The sequence below is a fragment of the Rhinatrema bivittatum genome, chromosome 1 (genome assembly GCF_901001135.1).
Source record: "Rhinatrema bivittatum chromosome 1, aRhiBiv1.1, whole genome shotgun sequence".
In the NCBI taxonomy this organism is placed as follows: Eukaryota; Metazoa; Chordata; class Amphibia; order Gymnophiona; family Rhinatrematidae; genus Rhinatrema; species Rhinatrema bivittatum.
In genome coordinates, this window is record NC_042615.1 from 500,562,623 (window position 1) to 500,587,653 (window position 25,031).

The window sequence follows — 25,031 nt, forward strand, 5'->3', positions numbered from 1 at the left end:
AAAGAGATTCAGAGATTAATATATAATCGATTCTGGATTTAGCTGGGTGAGCCCTAGCATAATGAGAGTAGTCTCTCTCCAACGGGTGTAACACCCTCCAGACATCAATAAGTTGCAGGGCATGACAAAGGAAGGCAATACCTTTCCCCTTTCCCAATGAAGGAGTACGAACTGTAGAACATTTGTCAAGAATATTATCAGCTAGGCAGTTAAAGTCTCCAGCTAAAATGACTGAATCAGTTCCCACCGCCGAGATCTGGGACACCAATTTGGAAAAGAAGGAGTGGGAATAATGGTTGGGGCCATATATGGAGGCCAGCACAATAGGTTTACCATACAGTTGGCCTTTAATAATAATGCTCCTGCCTTCGGTATCAGACCACTGAGAGTGCATTTGAAAAGGAATGGAACCTTGAATCAAAATAGCCACACCATTACGTTTACTGGTGCCAGAGGAAAAGAAAACCTGTGAATACCCCTTTTTGTTTTTCAGCTTAAGATGCTCCTTGTCACGCATATGTGTTTCTTGGAGGAACACAATGTCCCCTTTGGATCTGCGACAATGAGCCAGAACCTTCTCCCGCTTGATAGGAGTCCCCAACCCCGCCACATTCCAACTCATATAATTAACTTTAGGAATCATGGTAATTAACAATAACAAGAATCATGACCAGTACAAGTAAGGCATACAATACAGACTTTGATACAGGCAGAACCCTTCGGTTCACCCCCAATCCAACAATGTGCCCAGTACCTCCAATGATAAGATTAGTACATGCTAGGTGTCGTTTCCCCCCCCCTCCCCCCCACCCCTCACCCCCAGCACACAACCCCAAACCCCATACATCCATTCTTCTAACAAAACTCTCAATAACGAGAGCTGGAGCCAAATTCTGTGGTCAGGAGCTAGTCCCCAGTAGATCAGTCCAAAAAATGTAACATCAAGTGCCCGGTAGAAAAGCACCGAGGAGCACCAAGTAAAGTACAAGAAGCTAAAGATGTAGATCTGAGCATGTCGAGATCCCTTATGACGGCAAACACCTTCCGCAGTAACTGAGAACGCTCAGAGTAGGCCCTTCAGCCATCCGCCGCATTTTCAAATGTGTGCTGCACATATTTCAGGGCCTCAGGAGCCGAATCAAAAGCCTGCGATTGCCCCTCATGCCACACGCGCAACTTAGCAGGAAATTGGAGTGCGAATCGCACCTGTTTATTGGCGAGCTGGGAACACACTGATCCAAATTCCTTCCTTTTGGCCGCCACTCGGGCAGAAAAATCCTGAAAGATACGAACCTGCTCATTTTTATATTTAAGAGCCGGGACCTTCCGAGAGGCACTCCAAATCCGTTGCCGGTCCGCGTAATCAAGAATACGAGCAATAACCACACGAGCCCGCTGGTTTGGCCCCACACGATTTCCCAGCCGATGTGCGCGCTCGATTTTTAAGGCGCCAAGTTGCTCCGGAATGCCCAAGGCCGATGGCAGCCATTGAAACAGTTGCTCACTAAGTTCATTGTCTGGGATGGATTCAGGTAGGCCAACGAAACGTAAGTTGTTGCGCCGTGATCTATTCTCCAGATCGTCGATACGATCATCTTGCGTTTGAATCAGTTTTTCCATTTTGCGAAGTTTGCCCTCATTCGCTAAGGCCTCATCTTCTGCCGCTGAGACTCGGAGTTCCAAGGCATCAATCCGCGGAGGAAGCTCTGCAAACGCCGCTTGCATCGAGGTGAGCTGTTCCGAGATCTTGTCCAGTTTGTCCGACACCGCTGATGTAACCGCATTAGTTAAGGCAGTAAGCGTCGCTGCATCGACCGTGCCCGCAGCAGTTTTGTCACCACCAGGCGCCATTTTGTCTTCTCCAGGCTTAGGTTTTTCCTTGTCCTTTTTCGCTATTTTAGCAGGCATGGCGACCGGGGATCTATTCATATAGCGGTCGATACTCATAGGCAGTGCTCACAGGTAAATTTTGGAAGCGGTACAGGCGCGGATGTTAGCGAAAAATAATAGATTCTGGGGCTAGCTCCTGGAGCCGGGGTAGACACGTCTATCCCAGATCACCACATCACGTGACTCCTTAATAAGGTATTTTAATGCTGGTAAGTGCTTGAAATAATAGAATTCAAATATTTTAAAGCATTACTCAAGATGAAACTACTTAGAAATCCATTGTCTGATGAACTCTATGGCATTTTTTGATAAGAGTACAATAGTAGGGCCTAGACTTGTATGTCAACTGCCCACCCACGTTAACTTTGGGGCCCCCCCCCCCAAAAAAAATTTCATTTCTGGCCCACAGAGACATCTCCCCATTTCTTGGGAGAGATAACCAGCTACCAAAACAGCTTAGTCAAGTGACAGATCAAAGGATCTTTACTGCTAATTGAAAAGATGATAAACTGTGGCCTGGCATGCACAGATGACAAAGGGTTCTAAAAATCTGTGTTGCTTTCTCTCACACTCACACAACCCAGCAGCAACAGCAGCAAACTACTGACTGGACACTGGAATCTTGTTTCCTTTGATTCTGGTTTGGGTGTGGCTTATTGCTCATTTTTGTAGCTAGACAGATTTTTTTTTGTGTGGAACTGGCATTACTATAGGTGAGATATGAGAGAGGCATTCAAATCTCAAAGATTTCCATGCATAAAAGCAGTGAGCCTTTTTCAACAGAAAGGAAGCTCTAGAACGAAGTGGGGGGGGGGGGGGGAAATCATGCAATGAGGTTGAAAGGGGGTAGACTCAGAAGTAATCTTAAGAAGTATTTCTCGAGGGTGGTAGGTATGTGGAACAGCCTCCCAGTGGAAATGGAGACAAAAACAGTATCTGAATTCAAGGAAGTGTGGGATAAATACAGGAGATCTCTAAAGTAGTGATAAGAAATAATGCTAAATTAATTGGATGGATGGGCCAGTGTTTCTAGTTTTATACTTTGTCTATATACCACAGTTATAATTATAGTACCACTGGCTGGTTTCTCATGTGTCTATATCCCACATGTGCTTCCTGGTAGTCACATTAGTGGGCCATACATGTTGATGAAATCATATACTAAGCAGAAAAGCCATTAGGGCCTGAAGCTCACCCACTCTGCAGGCTGAAGTGACCACCACCAAAAACTCTTCTAGGTCAGATATATGGACTCACAAGAGTCCAGAGACAAAGGGGGTTTTCATCAGATTCATACTGATAGCCTGTCAAACTGCAGGGGACTTGAATCTGACAAATAGATGATGACTCATATGATGCCATGCAATGAAATCATTTATTTAACATTTTTTCTATACCGACCTTCATGGTTAAATACCATATTAGATCGGTTTACATCGAACAGGGGTAGATAACTGAAACAACGGAAGGAACAACTTTTTTTTTTTTCCCATAATCAAAGAAAAACCAAGGAAACAAAAGTTACATTTAACGTGGACCGTGAACTTGGAAGCTTAGGCAGCTGGAAGAAAAAGGCCCGAAGAGGGCATCAACTTAGATTAAGTTAAAGAGAGACATCACAAATTCCAGTCTGGTGTTAGTCCACATATTAGAGGAAGTATCAATGCAGATCAGGTATTCAGGGGAGGAGGGAGGTTCCATTGTTCGTGATTAGATTAAACACCTAATGTGTGTCCCAGGGATCCGGGAAGGCTTGGCGGAAACAGCCACGTTTTGAGTTTTTTCTTAAATGTTAGTAGGCAAGGTTCCAGCCTGAGTTCTGCGGGGAGGTTGTTCCAGATGGCTGGGCCTGCTGTCGAAAATGCTCGGTCCCTGGATGAGATGAGTTGCGTGGCTTTGGTTGGAGGGGCTTGTAGCGCTCCTTTGTATATTTCTCTCATTGGTCTGTTGGAGGTATGGAGTTTGAGAGGGATTTCAAGGTCGAGATAAAGGAGATTGTGGATGGATTTGTGTAGGACTCTGTGGTTGACTGGTAACCAGTGTAGATTTCGGAGGATGGGTATAATATGATCTCTCCGGTTGGTGCTGGTCAAGATTCTGGCTGCGGCGTTCTGTATCATCTGTAGAGGCTTGGTGGTTGAGCTGGGTAGTCCTGTGAGAAGAGCGCTGCAGTAGTCTATTTTGGCAAATATCAAGGATTGAAGAACTGTCCTAAAGTCGTGGAAATATAAGAGAGGTTTGAGTCTTTTTAATACCTGTAGTCTGTAGAAGCAGTCTTTGGTTATGGTGTTGATCATACTCTTTAGATTAAGGCGGTTGTCGAGTATTACCCCAAGATCTCTAACCTGGGTATGGGTAAGGACGTGGTTGTGGTGAGTCTGTGACGGGAGGTTGTCTTGGTTGGAGGAAATGAGGAGGAGTTCGGTCTTACTGGCATTGAGGACCAAATTTAGATTGTTGAGGAGACTAGTGATAGATTGTAGGCAGTTTTCCAGATCAAGAGTGATTTGGCAATGGATTCTGTTATGGGGATCAGGATCTGAACGTCATCTGCGGAAATGTAGTGAATAAGGTTGAGACTTGTTAACAGTTGGCACAGGGGGAGGAGGTAGATATTGAAAAGGGTGGAGGACAGGGAGGATCCTTGAGGTATGCTCAGAGAAGAATTTGTCGGTGGTGATTCTTTATTATTGATCCTGACCTTAAAGCTTCTATTACTAAGGAAAGACTTGAACCAGTTGTAGACTGATCCTGAAATGCCTATGTCTGATAGGCGATTCAGGAGGATGGCGTGGTTGACTGTGTCAAACGCCGCCGAGATGTCTAGGAGGATTAGAAGAAAGGAGTGTCCTTTGTCCAGTCCCATAATAATATGGTCTGTTAGGGAGATGAGCAGGGTTTCTGTGTTGCGTGATTTGCGGAAACCATACTGTGAAGGATAAAGTATATTGTGATCTAAGTATTCTGAGAGCTGGGTATTAACCAATTTTTCTGTAAGTTTGGCTAAGAATGGTAGATTCGAGATGGGGCGAAAATTAGCTAGTTCGCTAGGGTCTAAGTTATGTTTCTTAAGGAGGGGTTTAAGGAAAGCATTTTTTAGACTGTCTGGGTACAGTCCTTGGGTTAAGCAGCAGTTTATGATGTTGGACAGGGGTCCGGAGATTGTGTTTGGTATGAGTAGTAGTAGCTTGGTAGGTATGTTGTCTGTTGGGTGGCTGGATGGTTTCTGCCTCTTGAGAATGGATTCGATCTCTTTAGTGGAGGTTAATTCGAAGTTGTCGAATTTGGCTCCCTTAAGTGTGTGGTTATTGCCTAATGAAGCGAGGGGGTTGGTCTTGGTTGGAAGGAGTGCGAGCGTGTTTGAAATCTTCTGCTGAAAGAATAAGGCTAGCTCGTTTGCCTTGGATTGAGCTTGTTCGTCTGGTATCGGTGGTGGTAGTGACTTTGTGATTTGAGACACATATGAAAAGAGAGCCTTTGCGTCATATTGGAGACCATGGATTTTATTGGTGTAATAAACTCTTTTTGATTTTAAAATTGATGTCCTGTAAAGATGTAAGGATCCTCTGTATGATGATAGCATAGAAGGGGAAGGGGCTTTACGCCATTTGTTTTCTTTGTGACATAGTTCTTGCTTTATCTGTTTGAGTTCGCTGGAGAACCAGGGTTGATTTGCTTTATTTGTAGGGTTAATTAGTTTCGAGATTGATGGGCAGAGCTTATTTGCTACCGCTTCCGTGATCTTGTGCCAGGAAAGCACAGCTGTGTTGGGGTTGGATAGATCTAGGTTTGTGAGTTCCTTGGAGAGCTGCTCACTGAGAGTGTCGGAAGCACATGGTTTCCTGAAATGGAGAAGAGGTGTTGGGGGGGGGGGGGGTGACTGTTTTTTTGTGGAGAGGGTGGTTGTTATCAGAAAATGGTCTGACCAGGGGATAGGGGTACAAGCAGGTTCCATGGTGCTGGAGAAGTTAGAGTTGATGAAGATAAGGTCCAAGGTGTGCCCTGCTTTATGTGTAGGTTTGTTGACGATCTGGGTGAATCCCATTGCGTTTAGGGCGGTGAGGAAAGCTACACAATTGGGTGAATGGGGAGCGGCTTCAAAGTGTATGTTAAAGTCTCCCAAGATTATGGTAGGAGAGTCTGTATTGATGTGTTTAACGATGGATTCTATAAGGGGGGAGGCGTCTGCTTCTAATACTCCTGGGGGGGCATAAACTAGTAGAACTTGCAGATGATTCGATTTGAATAATCCTAATTCTATTTTGGATTCTGACTTGATTGTATGCGATGTTAGTTTGAGTTCTTTCTTGGTGGCTAGTAACAGGCCGCCCCCTCGTTTTTTGTGCCTGTGAATTGAGAAAAAGTCGTATTTGTGAGTGGGTAGTTGATTGATTAGCGCTATGTCCAAGTTTTTTAGCCAAGTTTCTGTGATGGCACAGACGTCAGGGTTACAGTCTTAGAGATAGTCGTTGAGGATATGAGTCTTTTTTGTCAGAGATTGAGCATTAACTTGGGTCACTGTGAGAAGAGTTAGTCCTAAGAGCTGAGTCAGGGGAGTGATCAGGATTGGGATGAGAGATCTGGGAATTCTTGCTGGTGGAGTTTGAACTGGAAGCATGTTGCGGAGGTGGCGGTGGTATCTGATAGGAATATGTTGGGTTACCATATTTGGGTTAATCTGGTCTTGTTGTGAGTGCGGGAATGAGACTTAGCGAATGGCGAAGGGTCCTGGGAGGTTGTCGTATCCAAGAGTCGCTTTCAAATGAGTTTGTTGAGTCGCTTTCAAATGACTGGTTGAGCCGCGGACGTGAGGCATCGGAAAGGGAGGGGTGCTCAGGGGCTGCACGAAGGGGCACACAAAGGGGCAGGACCCTTTGTCGCGCTCCTTCGGCGCACGACGCCGGGAGGAGCAGGACTTTTTAATTCGGCGGGGACGCCCCTGGATGACGTCGGATCGAGGCTCAGCGATCGATTGGCTGGCTCGGATGCTGGCTCGGTGTTCGACGCGGTGGAGGAGGGCCCAGGAGACCAGCGGGCTGAAGAGACCTAACCTCGTGGTCGGCGGTAGGGCCCGCGGAGGGGTAAGTGCGAATTTAAAGGCCTTACCCCGACAGGCTTTAGCGCCGACTGCGCAGGCCTTCGCTAACTTCCCCTGCCGTTTTGCGAAGATATATGGACTCACATATATATGGACTCAGATATATGGACTCACAAGAGTCCAGAGACAAAGGAGGTTTTCATCAGATTCATACTGATAGCTTGTCAAACTGCAGGGGACTTGAATCTGACAAATAGAAGATGACTCATATGATGCCATGCAATGAAATCATCCACATGCAGGACTCTTCATCCTGCTTGCCCATGAAGAAATGGGGTTTCTTCATACAGGTCAGCAGTAAGCACCATCAGTTTCACAAAGGAACCCTAACAGAGTGGGGGGTTTTATGCCAGACTCCGAAAGATATAGTGAGAAAAATGGACAAGGTGAAATTTAAACAAAGACATGTTCCCACCTCACAAACTGTTCAAAGATGAAAAGAATTTTGGTCAGGTAGCCTTCTGGCACAGCTGTGTTGAAGGATCAAATACAGACCAGTTCTGCAGGCTTGCTGAAGAAAAAAATGCCTCTGATCTTAATGGACAAAACCAAACTGAGGTAAGCCATGGCAAAGCAGAATGGCTGCAACAAGAGGCTTTTGCCCTTTTCACAAAGCTCTGAAACAATCTGTCTGTCCAGCACCAGAGTCACGTGATCCATGTGCATTACTTGGTGAACTGCTAGTCTTCAGAGAAATGGAACTGTATGTTACTGTGAAGAATTTTGGCAAAGAAATTTGCTTTACTTTGTCCAAAGTCTACTGCTCGATTCTGTTTTTAAAAAAAAAAAGGATGCCAATAGAGTCAGTAAAATGGGAACTTGATATTTATTTAGATCTGTGGTGCAGCAGAAATAGGATTAGCCTAGGGGGTCTTGGTAAGCGGCTAAATCACTTTGCATACTTTTACTGCTGGTACAGTTTTTATGCCCCTATAAATTGTAAATTAATTGCCAAGTTCAAGTTATGTCAGATGGGTACTTCCTCTATTGATTTCCAGTTCACGTGCAGAAGAATGATATCCTTTATGCTTTGCTTTCTATTCAGGAGATTATCACAACAGTCCAGCCTAATTTAATAAATCAGGAGATCAGAACAGACAGTAAGAAAGAGGGAAATATGGAATGCTACCATATGCAGCCACAGGTGAAATCCAGTGGGCATTCATGCAAGAGCAGATGTCTGCTCAAACTGCTGTTGTGATACGGCTTAAAAATTCAAACATCTTTTAAATTCTTTTTTTTTTTTTTTGCCTAACCCTTTCTTCCTGTTTTTGGGCTTCCAGCTCAACTGAAACTGGCCTCTACTGGAATTATAGGACCCTGAGTCTTCATTCACAAATACCTGGTGCTCATAAACACTAAATTTACACCAACTTTAGTGGCAGCAAAGCACTCCCTGTGTCAGTGGCACTAGCAAAGCATTTCCCATCCCATGACAAGCATCGCCTGCATCCCCATCTCTCTTCTCTATCCCCTTCACAGAAAGCCCCCTTCCCCACCAGCACTTCCATACCTATCTCCCTCCAGCTCCTGCCAAGCATCCCCCTCTTCTTCCCAACATCCATCTTCCTCTATCCCCCACCCTTTGCCAAGCATAACCCATCCTTCCCCTATTCTTGGCACCCCTTACCCAGTTCTTTCTCCCCTTCCCAGCATTTTCCCCTCTCCCAACAGCATTCATGCAAGTTCTCTCCCCCCGCAACATCTGTACCCCTACTAGTGGCAGCTCTGAGTTATCACCCAGCCTCTTCAACAAGCGTCCAGCATTCATCCAACCTCTCCAGCAAGCTTTAAACATTCATACAAATCTCAGCACTCAACATCAGCTCTCAACCAAGATTCGCCCCAGCATTTCACCCCAGCACTCAACTTTAGCACTCAAACTTAGTGACCTCCAGAAGTGGAGCTCTACCACCACTTGATCAAACAACCACCCACACCTAAGGAGGACTGAGCACTCCTCCAATCAATCCAACAAGCTTATAGACTTCCTTTCAACAATCATCCAAACCGCCCTTCATTCAGACAAACACCTTCTTTCATCCGTCCACAGACATCTCTTCTTCATACAGACTCTCACCAGTTGTATCCAGTCACAATCAAAATATTGCTCAGACTAAACCTCTTCCGGAACCTCATTCATCATGTTCACACACAACATCCCAATCATCTACAACCAGAGGAGAATCTCCTTACCTAACTCCACAAACGTCTTACAAAAAAGAATTATTCCAATCATGACGTCTCCTTTGAACCAACTTCTAGGCCTCACGCTACTCTCAGTAACACTCCTCAATGCACAATCTTTAACTAAAAAGACACACATCCTCAATGATTACCTCCTGGACTCCAACCCAGACATCTGTGCCATCACAGAAACCTGGTTAAAAAACTCGGACATTGCCTTAACCAACCAACTACCTATCCAGTTATATGACATCTTCACCTTCCATAGACACAAAAAAAGAGGAGGCGGACTTCTTCTAGCCTCCAAGAAAGAACTCAGACTGACCGCTCACACCATCAAGACTGAATCCAAATTGGAACTAGGATTAGTCAAGTCAAAACTTCTACAAATTTTGTTAATCTACGCTCCTCCTGGAGTTTTAGAAACCGACCCTTCACCCCTCATAGAATCCATAGCAAAACATATTAACTTAGACCTACCAACTATGATTATGGGTGATTTCAACCTCCATACAGACGCTATACCGCGATCTGCGAACTGCGAAGCCTTCCTCACCACCCTCACTGCTATGGGATTCTCTCAGACTATCAACAGCCCCACACACAAAGCTGGTCACATCCTGGATTTAATATTCATTAACTCTAAATTCACATGCACGGTTGATCCCACATGTACCCCAATCCCTTGGTCAGATCATTTCTTGATAGAATCATCCTTCTCCACATACAAACAGACTCACACCTCTCCGCACCTTTCCACCATTCAATTCAGGAAATCATGTCCATCTGATATACTCAGCGAGCAGCTCTCCAAGGAACTCTCCAACCTGGACCTGTCTAATCCCGACTCAGCCCTATCTTCCTGGCAAACAATTACTGAAGCAGTCGCAAACAAATGGTGCCCAATAACCTCCAAAACAATCAATCCAAAAAAAAGGGGGAATCAACCTTGGTTCAGCACCGAACTAAAACAGATGAAACAGGACTTACGCCATAAAGAAAATAGATGGCGAAAAACCCCCAACTCAACTACCCTTTCAGCATACAAGGGTTTCTTACATCGCTATAGGACCTGCATACTACAAAAAAAAAAGGAATATTGCGCCAACAAAATACACCACTACCAGTATGACGCCCAGGCCCTATTTGCTTACGTAACACAAATAACTAAATCAACCCCGCCACCTATTCCAGACGAACAAGCTCTATCCAAGGCTAATGAACTCGCCTCATTTTTTCAACTGACGATCCTAAATACTCTCGCCCTCCTTCCTCCTAATACAACACCTCTCAAATCAGATGAGAATTTCAATTTGTTCGCTAAACCTAAGTTGGACAGCTTCGAATTAATCTCCACCAAAGAGATTGAATCCATTCTAAAAAGACAGAAACCATCTAGTCATCCGGCCGATAATATCCCATCAAGACTCCTGCTGCTTATTCCAGACACAATCTCAGGACCTCTAACAAATATTATTAACAGCCTTCTAACTCAAGGAAGCTACCCAGACAGCCTAAAAACTGCTTCTCTTAAGCCCCTCCTCAAGAAACACAATCTAGACCCTAATGTACTAGCCAACTTTAGACCCTTCTCCAATCTACCATTCGTTGCCAAACTTACAGAGAAACTGGTAAACACCCAGCTTTCAGAATATCTAGAGGACCATAAGATCCTATACCCCTCGCAATATGGCTTCCGGAAATCACGCAACACGGAGACCCTCCTCATTTCGCTTACAGACCATATTATAATGGGATTAGACAAAGGACATTCCTTCTTATTAGTTCTGTTAGACATTTCGGCGGCATTCGACACAGTCAACCACACCATCCTCCTGGATCGCCTTGAGGATATCGGCATCTCCGGATCAGCCCACAACTGGTTCAGGTCCTTTCTCAGCAATAGGACTTTTAAAGTCAAAATCAATAACAAGGAGTCACCTCTAACAAAATCTTCCCTTGGCGTACCACAAGGATCCTCGTTATCTCCAACCCTCTTTAATATATACCTCCTCCCCCTCTGCCAACTACTGACAGACCTCAACCTAATTCACTATCTGTATGCAGATGATGTACAGATTCTAATCCCAATAACAGAATCCATCTCAAAAGCTCTCACCTACTGGAATAACTGTCTTCTATCCATTACTAATCTACTCAACAGCTTAAACTTGGTCCTCAATGCCTCAAAGATGGAACTTCTCTTCATCTCTTCAAATGAAAACAATCTTCCTCCACCTTCACCGCACAATGCTCACATCACCTGTACGCACGTTAGAGACCTTGGGGTAATAATAGACAATCGTCTAAACCTTAAAAAAATGGTCAACACAACTACCAAAGACAGTTTCTTCAGACTACAGGTTTTGAAACGACTGAGACCACTCTTATTTTTCCAAGACTTCAGGACAGTCCTCCAGGCTCTTCTGTTCGCCAAAATAGATTACTGCAGTGCCCTCTTTCTAGGCCTCCCTAAATCTACCACCAAACCACTGCAGATGTTACAAAATGCGGCAGCGAGACTGCTGACCAACACCAGCCGCGGTGAACACATCTCCCCCGTCCTCAGAAACCTACATTGGTTACCAGTAAATTTCAGAATCCTGTACAAATCTATTACCCTAATACACAAAACCATCCATCAGCAACTCCAACTCGACCTGGATATCCCTTTCAAACTCCACTCCTCTAACAGACCAACGAGAGATATCCACAAAGGCACTCTGAAATTTCCCCCTACTAAAGCCACTCGCCTCTCTACGACCAAAGACAGAGCTTTTTCAATTGCAGGCCCAGCTATCTGGAACAATATCCCAGCAAATCTCAGATTGGAACCCTGCCTCTTAACCTTCAGAAAAAGACTAAAGACGTGGCTCTTTCACCAAGCCTTCCCAGATCCACCGGATAATCACTAGTTTGAGCCTCACTTCTTACAAGGACTTTGACACACTTCCTCCTGAACAATGGACACTGGCATTTCCTGGTTAAAGCATATGCTCTAACCCGTTAAATTATTCGTATCATGTTATATTTATTCTACCTGCCTCTATCTTCCTTCCAGCTTGTCTTTAAGCCTCCAAGTTTCATACCTTGTTGATTGTAACTGACTTATTCCTTTTCCTGTTATCTATTATTTACCAGAATTGTTACCTCAGTTTTACCCTTTGTTAAAATGTAAACCGATCCGATATGGTTATCTACTATGAAGGTCGGTATAAAAAACTGCTAAATAAATAAATAAATCTCCAGCAAAGGCTGTGCTCACACATGCTCACACACTTTTCTTTTGGCAGTACTCCTGCATGTAGCATGGTCTGGCTCCCAAGCTCTGCCAGCTGCTTGATGGCATCACTGCATCAGCATTTCTCTTCTTGTGACTGGGCACAGTAACAGCAGCATCAGGCTGAGTCACAGCATATCATGCACTACTTTTGTTTTGTCTGGGAGATATATAATCCCAGGTTATGGTTTTAAGGCAGCACAAGTTTGACTTACACTCACTGTATTCTGTCAAACTGTGAGCTCTGCATTTTATTTAGACATGGCAGTTTTTATCCTGCCCTAGCCTCCCCCAGCTTACTTGGTCCAGTCATTGTGGCGATAGTGCTCAGCCAGGGACCATGTGCCATGGCTCCTTCTGGAGCCCTGCAATCATGAGCCCTAAATCTGGCTAGTAGTTACCATTGCCCAATGAATGGGACTCCTTCCCCAAGTCCCTTCCACAACATTTGCAGCCCAAGCTAACTCAGGAAGTAGAAGAACTGAGCCAGAAATAAATCCTAGATCCCTCCATATGGAAGTGCACAGCACAGTAACTGAGCCATTAGGCCAATCCCTCATGTCTGGATTCTTCAGAAATGTGAACCACAGGAGAGACGGAGGAGTGTGCTTACCTTGTGGATGTCATAATGCAGTCCCCTCACAGCAAAGTTTGGCAGGTAGTCATATTTGAGAAGTCCTTTTGGGTACTGAGAAAAATTCAAACAGAAAGCTTTCACATTTTTGCATTTAACTAATTTAACCTTGCTACTTGTTAGTACCATGGTCCTACCAGGTGGACTTGAAGATTCTATCAAATGCCCAAGATAAGGGCACCAAACAAACTATTGTGAAAATGCAGTAGTTCAAGGTGGCTAACATATGTTGAAGCAATTCAGTCAATTAAGGCAAAGCTTGGCAGTAAATTAGTACAGAATGCTATGTAGGCCTTAACATTACATACAGGAGTGGGAAAACTCCAAGGCACCTTCAACTAAAGTTTTGTTTTTGGTGCCTGCCAGCAGCGCTCCAAACGCAAGGACTGAGAAGTTGAAATGGCTGTGTGTTCAGGAGTTAGAGATGACCAGTCTTATGGAGAATGCCCACTGTTCATATATGGGGCTTTTTGGTTATTTAAGAAAACCATTGCCAGACAGAATTTTTAGGAGCCAGGGAAATAAAGAAAAAAAAAATTAAATTTATCTTTTTTTTTGGGGGGGGGAGGAGGAGAGGGGGCAGCATGGCGTTGCCTCTCTCTTTTAAATATTTTCTCTATGCTTTCCCTTGCCCATTCTACCACGATGGCTGCTCTCAGGCCCAGGCCCAGTGGCTACAATAGCTCCAGACACCTGGGATTTTTCCACCTTTATCTCTGCGGTTCTCAGGTCTTCAACATAGCTGCAACCTGTGGAGGATGGACAGTAATATTCTATGGAATAGAGAGATTTGCAGAGGAAACATGCTCAGCGAGATCTGCTTTCATATTCCACGTTTCTGTCTTAAGGAAAAATGAGGCATAAGAAGTGCCATCGAGCCCAGCATCATGTCCGACAATGGTCACAAGTACCCAGCAGATCCCTAACAGTTGATCTATTTCTTATGTATCACTCCTAGGGATAAGCATTGGCTTTCCCAAGTCTACCTGGCTTATAACTTTTTATGGATTTGTCTTTCAGGAAATTGATCCAATCCTCTTTTGAACCCCATAGTTATCTTGACCACGTTTTCCAGCAACAGATTATATAGCTTAACTGTGCATTGAGTGTAAGGCTGAAGAAAGGAAGGTGAACATTAAGGCTGGAAGAGGGAAGCAAATAGCAACAAAACAAGAAAAATAAGCAAAATGTACAAAAATATGGAAATAAGAGTGGAAAAAATATATATAAAAAAAAAAAGACCAGCCTGGTGTCAGTGTAGTAGGTCCCCAGTTCTATCCCCAAACTGGTTGGTGCTTGGGATGCTGCAGAAGCAGTGTCCACAGCATCACTCCACCAGAGAAAGGGGGAAGGAGTTATGGTAGATACCTAGCAGCTAGATTCAGGGCCCATGAATGAAGGGTTGCAGAAGGAGCTCTAGAACATGGTCCCCGGTCAAGGGCTCTCTCTGCAATGACCAGACTAGGTATACTGGGAAGGGGGGCAGGAATATAAAGTAGGGAGAAAAAATTTTCAGGTAGTTACAAATGAAGGCTCCTGATGCCAGTATCCTAGCTCTCGTTGTAACTGAGCTATAGCCCAAAGCAGCAGGAGGAAACTGCAAAGTTTAAAAAAAAAAAAAAAAAAAAAAAAAAAAGTTATATATAAATCATAACAAACAAAAAAAAAAAAAGATTAGAGCGAGAGAGATCTATAGAGATCTAAACAAGCAGAGGAAAAATTTTTTTTTCCCTGACTGAACACTTTTGGCTGGTGCCCAAATTTTCTAAATATTTTTCTACAAATGTGTCAGTCCTGGACTACAACTTCCACTGGAAAATTTCAGAAGACTCAAGGTTATTGGCTATCCAAGATGACACACCTGAGTCATAGATTCCCCACTTTTACACTGAATCAGTTTGTGCTCACATATTTAGATGCTGTTTCAGTCTGGTAGTTGCAAAGATGCAAGTGTTTCAAGGGCTTCCCCTGGAAGATATGCACTGACCTTATACTGTTCCACCAGAATGTCTCTAGCTGTGTTGTAGATCATGGAGTGCAGAGCACTGGAGTACAAGGCAAGTGTGTAGTCATAGTCAAAGCCGTAGATTTCAATGTCAGCCAAGCACACCTCATTATTGGCATACACGGTAGATGGATTGAGGAGATTGCACACTCCAGGAGGGAGGAGGTCTGGAAGGGACACAAGCAAAACATATTTCTTTAAAAATGGACTTTATATAATGGAAAGAAAAATGCCTATACACCTAGTCCATTACCAGAACTCAGCTGAATAGAGTACTCCCCCAACAGCCATCTCCTCTTACACATTTTCCACTCCTGAGAGAAAGAGCTGTTACAGGTAAGCAAGTTTTCTCTGAGGACAGCAGGATGTTAGTCCTCACACATGGGCGACATCATGAGATGGAGCCACACTATGGAAAACTGATGTCAAAGTTTCTAGAACTGACTGACTAGGCACACTGCGCATGCCACCATTCCTATACTTCACATCTATGCGGGGTCCCTCTTCAGTCTCGTAAAACAGAATTGATTAAAATAAAAAATAGAAAACCAACTCTGCAAGATGGCAGGCAGGTTTCATGAGGACCAATATCCTGCTATCCTCAGAGAACAACTGTTACAGGTAAGCAACTGCTTTTTCCGCAAGGACATGCAGGATGATAGGCCTCAACTGAATGAATCCCTAGTTACATGCCACTCAACCAAAAAAAAAAAAAAAAAAGGGGGGGTGGGGGGGAACCACCAGACACCCAACCATGTGCCAATGGGCACATCGCCACCAGTGCTGCTGGTAACAGAGCGGGAGACAGGCTGTACACAAACAATGGACCCTAGGTGGGAGAGTTGGGTTCTACACCTCAAACAGGTTCTGAAGGACAGACTGGCCAAACCTTGTGTGTCAGCCATCCCTAATGAGATAGTAATGAGACAGTAATGAGACGTGACTGTGGAGAGAACTCCACGGGAACTGCTCACATATGAGCCTCAGATGCTGCCATGACTGACAGAATGAGCCTTGACATGCCCCCAAGCTGCAGTCCTGACTGAGCAGAACAGGAGATGCAATCTGCTAGTCCAGGGGTCGGGAACCCATGCCTCGCGAGCCAGATATGGCTCTTTTGAGGGCTGCATCTGGCTCGCAGACAAGTTTCGCCACACTTTCCTGCTGACCCAGCTGCTGCCCGGTCCTCCTCCGCCCGGGCTTAAAATGCTGTCAGCCCGGGCGGAACGCAGCAGGACAGCTGAAGTCAGCTGCACCGGCGTGCTCTCTTCTTCCCGCCCCCCCCCCCCCCCCCCCCGCGGCCCGGAAGAGGAAGTGGAGAGTATCGGGTGCGTGCGCGGCAAGAAGAGGCCACGCTAGTGTGCTCGGCATCGGCCCGAAGAAAAGAAGACTGCAGCGCGGCTCGGAGGAAAATGAAGAGGTTCAACCGCGGCCGATGGGACTCCACCTGGGCTGAAAATGAAGAGGTTAGCGTTGGGAGGAGGCTGCTGCTGCCGCGAGTTCCCGGGGTGGGGTGGGGGAGAGAGAGTGAATGAGCGAGCAAGCATGTGTGTTTGCTAGCTCATTCACTCTCTCTCTCCCCCACCCCGGGAACTCGCGGCAGCAGCAGCCTCCTCCCAACGCTAACCTCCTTCATTTTCAGCCCAGGCGGAGTCCCATCGGCCGCGGTTGAACCTCTTCATTTTCCTCCGAGCCGCGCTGCAGTCTTGTAAGCCTGTGTGTGTAAGCCTGTGTGTGAAAAGATAGACAGCATGTGTGTAAATGTGTAATTAAGAGCCTATATAAGTGAGAGAGAAAAAAACATGTGTATATGTGAGTACTGAGAGCATGTGTATATAGGTGTGTAATTGAGAGCCAGTGTGAGAGAGAGCGCTGGTATGTGACTGAGAGAGGAGAAAGTTCCAAGCAAACCACCCCACCTCCTGCTAATTCAGAACAATCTCAGGACACCTGGATATCAAACGTTCCCAGGTATGCAGAGCATGTATCCTTATTATTTTTCATTACTGGGTCTTTGTGTCTGCTATTTTGAAATATTTTGTTGGTATCTGGAAATGTTTTATATGAGTTTTTAATTATTGGATATTCCACTCATCAGCTGTTTCGAAATATGTTCTTTTTGTTAGTACAGTTTTACTGCTGATGATTTTATATTTCTTGATTTGTTTTATAAGGATGGGTGATGTTTCTTTTTTCCTTTGTTACACTGCATAGAGACTCTGGCTTGTTGCAGTTTCCAATTCAGTTTTTTCTGCATGCTTCTTATTATGCGTTTTGGTCTCTTTATTCTATGTTAGGTGAGGGACAGCACGTGATTCAAGAGTCTTCACCACTAAAGGAATCTGAGGATATGCATACAGAAGACCCTTGCCCCAATGATGGGCAAGAGCGGCAGAGGCATGTTTGCCATCTGACCTGTACAGGGAGTAAAACAAAGCATCTTTCTGTTGCAAGTTGACACAAACAGATCTATGTCTGGGTTCCCCCAAATGTGGAATATCCAATTCACTACCCCCCACCCTGGTCCAGGGACCACTCATAGGGTTTGAAAGCTCAATTCAGCCGTCCGCTACCACATTCACCATCCCGGCCAGGTACATGGCCCTGAGCACATCCCATCTGACAGGGCCCACAACCATATCTAAACTACTTCCTGACACAGGAAGTATGATCCTGTGCCTCCCTGCTTGTTGACATCACATGGCTACTGGTTGTCAGTCTGGATCAGGACAACTTTGTTGGACAGCTGACTTCTGAAAGCCTATAGCACGTACCTGATCACCCAAAGCTCCAGGAAGTTGATTTGACAAGAGCGTTCCTGAGCGGACCAAAGACCCTGAGTACCAAGCCCATCTACATGAGCTCCCCACCCCAAGATAGATACATCCATGGTTAGGACAATTTGAGTAGGGAGACTCAAACAAGATCCCATGTTCCAGATTGGAAAGTATCCACCACAAGGACAATGAGTCCCGGAGAGACTGTTCTCGGAGAAAGTCCAGTCTTACCCATCTCCACCAGGTATGATTCTCTTACTTGAGCCTGGGGCCTCAATATCCTGGTGAATAGTATTGATTATCAGCAAAGTAATGTGTGGCAAAGAGTTATGCTGAGCAATAACAGTTAAAATAATTTTTAATTTTACATATGCACACCTAAATTGTGCACAGTATAAAAGTCTCCGGTAAATAGTATTAAACAAAGGACCCCAACACGGCCGTTTTGCATCAGGGCTGCGTCAGGGGGACCAGATTATTCACGATTTTGTGTAAGACTGTCCGAATGTCTGATTGTTTCTTAGGAGAATTGTACAGTGCAAAGAGAGGAAAATTTTTATGGGGCCACGGATACAGCTGTGATGTCAAAGGGGTAGAACACCTTGGTGGATTCAAGATCGGGAGGGAATTTCACAGTTCAAATCATTGTGTGTGAATAGGATACTGGAGACATCGCGAAGTGAAAAGAATTGTAAAATCAAGCTGCCGAGCTCTGTTGCAATGTAAACCGGACCGGGAGGGGGAAATCGCGCTCGAAGAGTCTTCTGTACCTGCTTTTAGTACATTTACAACTTGAGACCTCCCGGTCCGGTTTACATTTCAACAGAGCTCGGCAGCTTGATTTTACAATTCTTTTGACTTCGCGATGTCTCCAGTATCCTATTCACACACAATGACTTGAACCGTGAAATTCCCTCCTGATCTTGAATCCACCAAGGTGTTCTACCTCTTTGACGTCACGACTGCATCCATGGCCCCATAATAATTTTCCTCTTTGCGCTGTACAATTCTCCTAAGAAACAGACATTCAGATCGTCTTACACAAAATCGTGAAGAGTCTGGTCCCCCTGACACAGCCCTGATGCAAAACACGGCCGTGTCGGGATCCTTTGTTTAATTTACTGGAGACTTTTCTACTGTGCAAAATTTAGGTGTGCATATGTAAAACTAAAAATTGTAAACTGTTATTGCTCAGCATAACTTTGCTGATATTCACTTACATGTGTGTGCTGTTTACTCCTCCCTCTCTTTGTGAATAGTATTGATTCACATCTACTGTGCTACTATGGTACAGAGCAAATATGCTTAACTGTGAGGAACTCCACTTTCTATGAGGACTTACCTGATAGCTTTTGAGAGCTTTATTTTCTCTAACATAGTAAAATGATGGCAGATAAAGACCCAAATGACCCATTCAAGCTGCCCAGTAAGTTACTTGGGTAGTAACGGCCACGCCAGGCAGTATTAAATTCCATGCCTTCTGTTAAGGGTAGTAACCGGCATTCTGTACAGATTAGCCCATTCAGAAATGTTACATCTAAGTTAAAAAGGTTACTCCTTTTCTACATTTCCATCCTCTAACCATTAGGGATCCTCTGTTTATCCCATGATCTTGAATTCCATTACTGTTTCTTTTCTTTACCACTTCCTTCCAAGGAGGATATTCTTTCAATCAGAAAAGGTTTGATTCTTGTGCATCATTTATATCTTTCAGGTATTTAGAAGTCTGTATCATTGTTCCCCTCTCTCCTCCAAAATGTACATATTAGGTCATCCAGTCTCATCTCACAAGTCGTTCAACGCAGAACCTATACCATTTTGGTTGCTTTTCTTTGGACCGCTTTCATCTTGTCCCTATCCTTTTTAAGATATACTCTCCAGAACTGAATACAGTTCTCCATATGAGGCCTCAGAATTAAGTTAATTCAAAAATAATGCATCACCTACAACTTGTTTGCTGATGTTCATTTCTACATTTTTTTATTTATTTATTTAACATATTTCTATACCGGTCTTCATGAAGGGATTCATATCAGACCAGTTTACATTGAACTCAGGGGTTTAACTAGTTAACCAAACAAGAGAGCCGAAGCAGAATTACATATAACAAGGGGAATGAACTTGGGGGCTAAAGTAGCCAGGAAATAGACAGAAAGCAATTAACTCGAAGAGAATAACCCGTGAAGGGTACTGGGATTAGTAAACGTCCCATCCCTTGGGCTGAGTCTGAAGTGAACATTTTTAAGTTAAGGGAAGGCTTGGAGGAAGAGCCAAGTCTTAAGTTTTCTTCGGAAAGTAAGAAGGCATGGTTCCAGTCTTATGTCAGTCGGCAGTTTGTTCCAAAGGACTGGGCCTGCTGTGGAGAAGGAACGATCTTTGGTGGAAGTTAGACGGGTGGATTTAGTAGGTGGGACTTGTAGGGTTCCTTTGTATGCTTCTCTGATGGGTCTTTCAGAAGAGTGGTGTATGAAAGGGGTCTGAAGGTCCAGTGTGAGCTGTTTGTGGATGGTTTTGTGGATTATAGTGAGTGCTTTATGTATGATTCTGTATTTTATAGGCAGCCAGTGTAGGCTTTGGAAGATGGGGGTGATGTGAGCACGCCGGTTGGTGTTGGTTAAGATTCTGGCTGCTGCGTTCTGGAGCATCTGTAGAGGTTTGGTGGCCGAGATGGGGAGCCCCAGGAGTAAAGCGTTGCAGTAGTCAGTTTTCGAGAATAACGTTGATTGAAGGACGGTTCTGAAGTCCTGGAAGTGGAGAAGGGGTTTGAGTCTTTTTAGAACTTGAAGTTTATAGAAACAGTCCTTAGTGATATTGTTAATTGATGTCTTTAAATTCAGATGATTGTCTAGGATTACTCCTAAATCTCTTGTTTGAGATATCTGTGGGTCAAGGACTGATTGATCAGTGTTGGTCGAGTGTTCAGGGGAGATAAGAAGGATTTCCGTCTTGGATGTGTTGAGAACCAGGTTCAGGCTGGAGAGGAGGCTTTTGATGGACTTCAGGCAATTTTCCCAGTAGTTAAGCATTTTTGGAAGAGATTCTTTTATGGGGATCAAGATCTGTACGTCATCTGCATAGAGGTAGTGTGTTAGTTTTAGGTTTGAGAGCAGATGACAGAGGGGTAGTAAGTAGATATTGAAGAGGGTCGGGGATAAAGAAGAGCCTTGTGGGACACCTAGCGTTGACTTATAACTTGGTGATTCTTTGTTATTGACTCTGACCTTGCAGCTTCTGTTGTTAAGGAAAGAGTCGAACCATCTGAGGGCGAGTCCAGCGATTCCGATGTCTGAGACACGGTTTAGAAGGATGGCATGGTTCACCGTATCGAAAGCCGCCGAGATATCTAGTAGGACCAGCAAGTATGAAAGCCCTTTGTCAAGACCCATGAGGATGTGGTCTGATAGGGCAATGAGAAGGATTTCTGTACTGGAGGATTTCCGGAAACCGTACTGGGAAGGGTATATTTTATGTTCCTCAAGGTAGTCTGAGAGTTGTGTGTTCACAACTTTCTCTGTGAGCTTCGCTAGAAACGGGAGGTTGGATATGGGTCTGAAATTAGAGAGTTCTTTTGTATCCAGGTTGGGTTTCTTCAAGAGGGGTTTGAGTGACGCAGTTTTTAGATCATCCGGGTAGATTCCTTGGGCTAGGGAACAGTTTATGATGTTGGTTAGTGATCTAGAGATGGTGCTCAGGATGAGGAGCAGTAGTTTAGTTGGGATGTGGTCCGTCGGATGGCTGGAAGGTTTCATTTTCTTAAGGGTGGATTCTATCTCCAGGGGGGTAATGGGTTCGAAGAGGTCGAGGGTGGCTCCAGGGCGATGGGTGGAGTAGGAGTTTAGGGCTGGGGGCATTGGGTTGGTGGGGAGAAGGGCAAGTGTGTTTGTAATTTTATCCTGAAAGAAGCGTGCTAGTTCATTGGCTTTTGATTGAGCTTGTTCATCGGGGATGGTGGGGGCAGAGGGTTTTGTGAGTTGGGATACGAAGGAGAACAGAGCCCTAGCATCATATTGTATATCATGGATTCTGCTTGCATAAAAATCTTTTTTTGTTTGTAGAAGAGAGATCTTGTAGAGATGGAGGGTGCATTTATAGTCCAATTGTGTTGTGGTGTTGGGGTTCTTACGCCATACCCCTTCTTTGTGTCTGAGGTCTAGCTTCATCCGTTTAAGTTCTGGGGAGAACCAGGGTTGTTTCTTTTTTTGTGACCAATTGATGATTTTCGTCGTTTTAGGGCAGAGTTTATTGGCTATTGATTCTGTGATACTGCTCCAAGTGAGAAGGGCAGAGTTGGGGTTGGAGATATCCAGATTAGGGAGTTCTTTTGTTAGAAGTTCGCTTAGAGTGTCGGAGGGACATGGTTTCCGGTAGTGGATGGTAGAGTGAGGTTGAGTTTTAATAGGGTTTACTTTGGTTGAGAGGGAAGTTGATATCAAGGAGTGGTCAGACCAGGGGACGGGGGTGCAGTCTGGGGAATTATTGTAAGATAGGTTAGAGTTAATGAAAATGAGGTCAAGCGTGTGTCCTGCTTTATGGGTTGGTTTATTGATGATTTGTTCAAATCCCATAGCTCTGAGAGTGGAGAGGAAGGTTTCACAGGTGGGAGAGAGTGGCGAGGCATCAACATGTAGATTGAAATCCCCCAATATCAAAGCCGGAGAGTTCGTGTTGATGTATTTGGCAATGGTTTCAATGAGTGGGGAGGCTTCGATGTCAAGCAATCCTGGTGGGGCGTAGACCAGAAGAATTTGGATATTTTTAGACTTGAACAGACCTAGTTCCAGTTTGTTTGAGGAGGTCTTGACTGGTTGCTGTATGAGATGGAGTTCTTTCTTGGTGGCTAGTAGAAGCCCTCCTCCTCTTTTTTTTGTTGTGTCTTGGGATTGAAAAGAGGTCGTAGAGGTGTATCGGAAGTTGGTTTATCAAGGGAGTGTCAGAACTTTTTAACCAGGTTTCTGTGATGGTACATACGTCTGGTTTGGAATCCAGCAAATAGTCATTGAGGATGTGTGTTTTCTTTGTGAGGGACTGGGCATTGAAGAGTGTCAGAGAGAATAATACATATTACATATTTAAGAGTACAAAAACAGCAACCATATCATATGATCAGAGGCAAATCCTATTACAGACCACAGCACCACTAATTACAAGAAACAGGAAAGCCATTATACAGGAGGTGTGTAAACTATGCTGGCCACATCTGGCCCACTAGAGATTTAATCTGGTTCACGGTTGCGATAACAGGAGCTGTGTAGCCTTAAGTGCAATTATCAGTTGTTTGACCTCCAGCAGGGACTCTCACTAATTTACGGACTTCATTAGGGGGACTCACCATTTTAATTGCCATCTTCAAGTGGCATTCAACCCTAATAGTTGCTTATCCCTACTATAGCAGGATATTTTAAGTACAGTACATCTACTCAAGTCTGAGTCCTCACAATACACATCTGTGGTTCTCAAACTATAATTTTCCTAAATACAGCCAATGTCCCAGCCAGAACGCTGTTTCCCTGGAGCCAGACCTTCCCACATCTGCTTACAGACATTATAGCATCCAACATTTTCACATTCTGCTGCCACCCCTATCTAATTTAAAAGAAAGCAAACATAGGAATTGTATTTACAAAGCAACAAGCACTGAAAAGAAAAATCCAGCCAAGATAAAAAGGATTACTGATGACTAGGTTTAGTCATTGCATACATTTGGATACAAAGAAAAGAACATCCCCTGGTGGGTGATAAACTGTTACATGACTGCTTCTGCTTAAATGATTCACTATCTTTCCAAGTCACATAGAAGAAAGGTACAGAGTTTTCAAACACAATACACAACAGAAAACATACTGAAGAACCTAAACAGGAGTACACTAAACCAGGTGTTCCCAACCTTTTTGGGAGTGTGGTCCCAGTTTCAACCTCCAAACGTTTTACAGACCCCCCACATTTCCCTTTTATTTTTACCTGCAGTTGTGGGCTGTATATAGAAGAGTTATTAATGTAAAAAATAATTATATGCAGCCCAGACATTCATAATATATAACATTTATTAAATATGCTTACTGATATAAGCAGAATACATAATTGCAAAAGCACAGCAGTAAATGTGCAAGAATGTACTCAGATTCGGTAATTTATGTAGTATAGGTAAGTAACTCTGCTTTACAACAGGTCTTCTCCTAGAACAGCAGGATGTTAATCTATCACATGGGTGACATCCTCAGTTAAGTTTTCCACACCGGGCTCTATGTCAAAGTTTCTAGAACTTTGCCTAGGTATACTAAACATGCCCTATACCATGCATCAACGCAGGGTCCTTCTTCAGTCTCTTAACAGAATTACAATAAAAATAAAAAACAAATAGAAGAAATCCAACTACGTGGGGTGGCGGGTGGGTTTCGTGAGGACCAACATCCTGCTGTCCTTGTAGAACACCTGTTACAGGTAAGCAACTCTTTCTCCTAGACAAGCAGGATGGTAGTCTCACACATGAGTGAATCCCTAGCTACAGGCTGCTCCCCAACATAAAAGGGGACCAACAGACATCAGCAAGGTGTCAACGGGCACAACAACTACAGTGCTGTTGGTTATAGAGGGGGAGACAGCCTGAATCCAAACAATAGGCCCTAGGCAGGGAGAGTTGAGTTCTACACCTCAAAAGAGATTACGGAGGACAGACTGGCTGAACCTACAGTCACGTCAATCATCTATATCCAGACAGTAGTGTGATGCGAATGTGTGGAGAACTCCATATTGCAGCCTTGCAGATCTTCTCCACAGGAACTGCTTGCAAGTGGGCCCACTGACGTTACCATGGCTCTGACAGAATGAGCCTTGACATGACCCCCAGATGCAGTCTGCTAGCCAACTGGATAGTGTCTGTTTGGGAACAGCAACTCCCAATCTATTCCTGTCAAAAGAAAAGTTGGGTGGACTGGAGGAAATGTCACGCTGATTAATGACCACTTAAGATGCGCGCTCCTGACCCCGATCTTTAGAATCTCTCCTGTAGTGTTGCCATTGGGTCACTGAGAACGCTGAAGTTCCATCCCTGCGCTTGCTCTGGAGATGTCTTGGGGGGGGGGAAGAGAGGAGAGAGAATGATTGTGGAAGGGCCTGGTAGTGGAAGAAGCAGGAGAAAATGGTGGTGGTAGCAGTGAGTCGGT

The 25,031-nt window shown here is 44.4% G+C and overlaps 1 protein-coding gene across 1 annotated transcript in view; it reads right to left on the minus strand.

Moving 5' to 3' along the window:
- Positions 1 to 25,031, minus strand: part of NT5DC2 (5'-nucleotidase domain containing 2) — a 145,575-nt gene that overhangs the window by 102,821 nt on the left and 17,723 nt on the right. The window contains exons 2-3 of the mRNA XM_029609701.1: positions 15,077 to 15,261; positions 13,069 to 13,143 (exon numbers count right to left, since the gene is read on the minus strand). Coding sequence (XP_029465561.1) covers positions 13,069 to 13,143; positions 15,077 to 15,261 — 260 coding nt within the window. The remainder of the gene's footprint in view (positions 1 to 13,068; positions 13,144 to 15,076; positions 15,262 to 25,031) is intronic.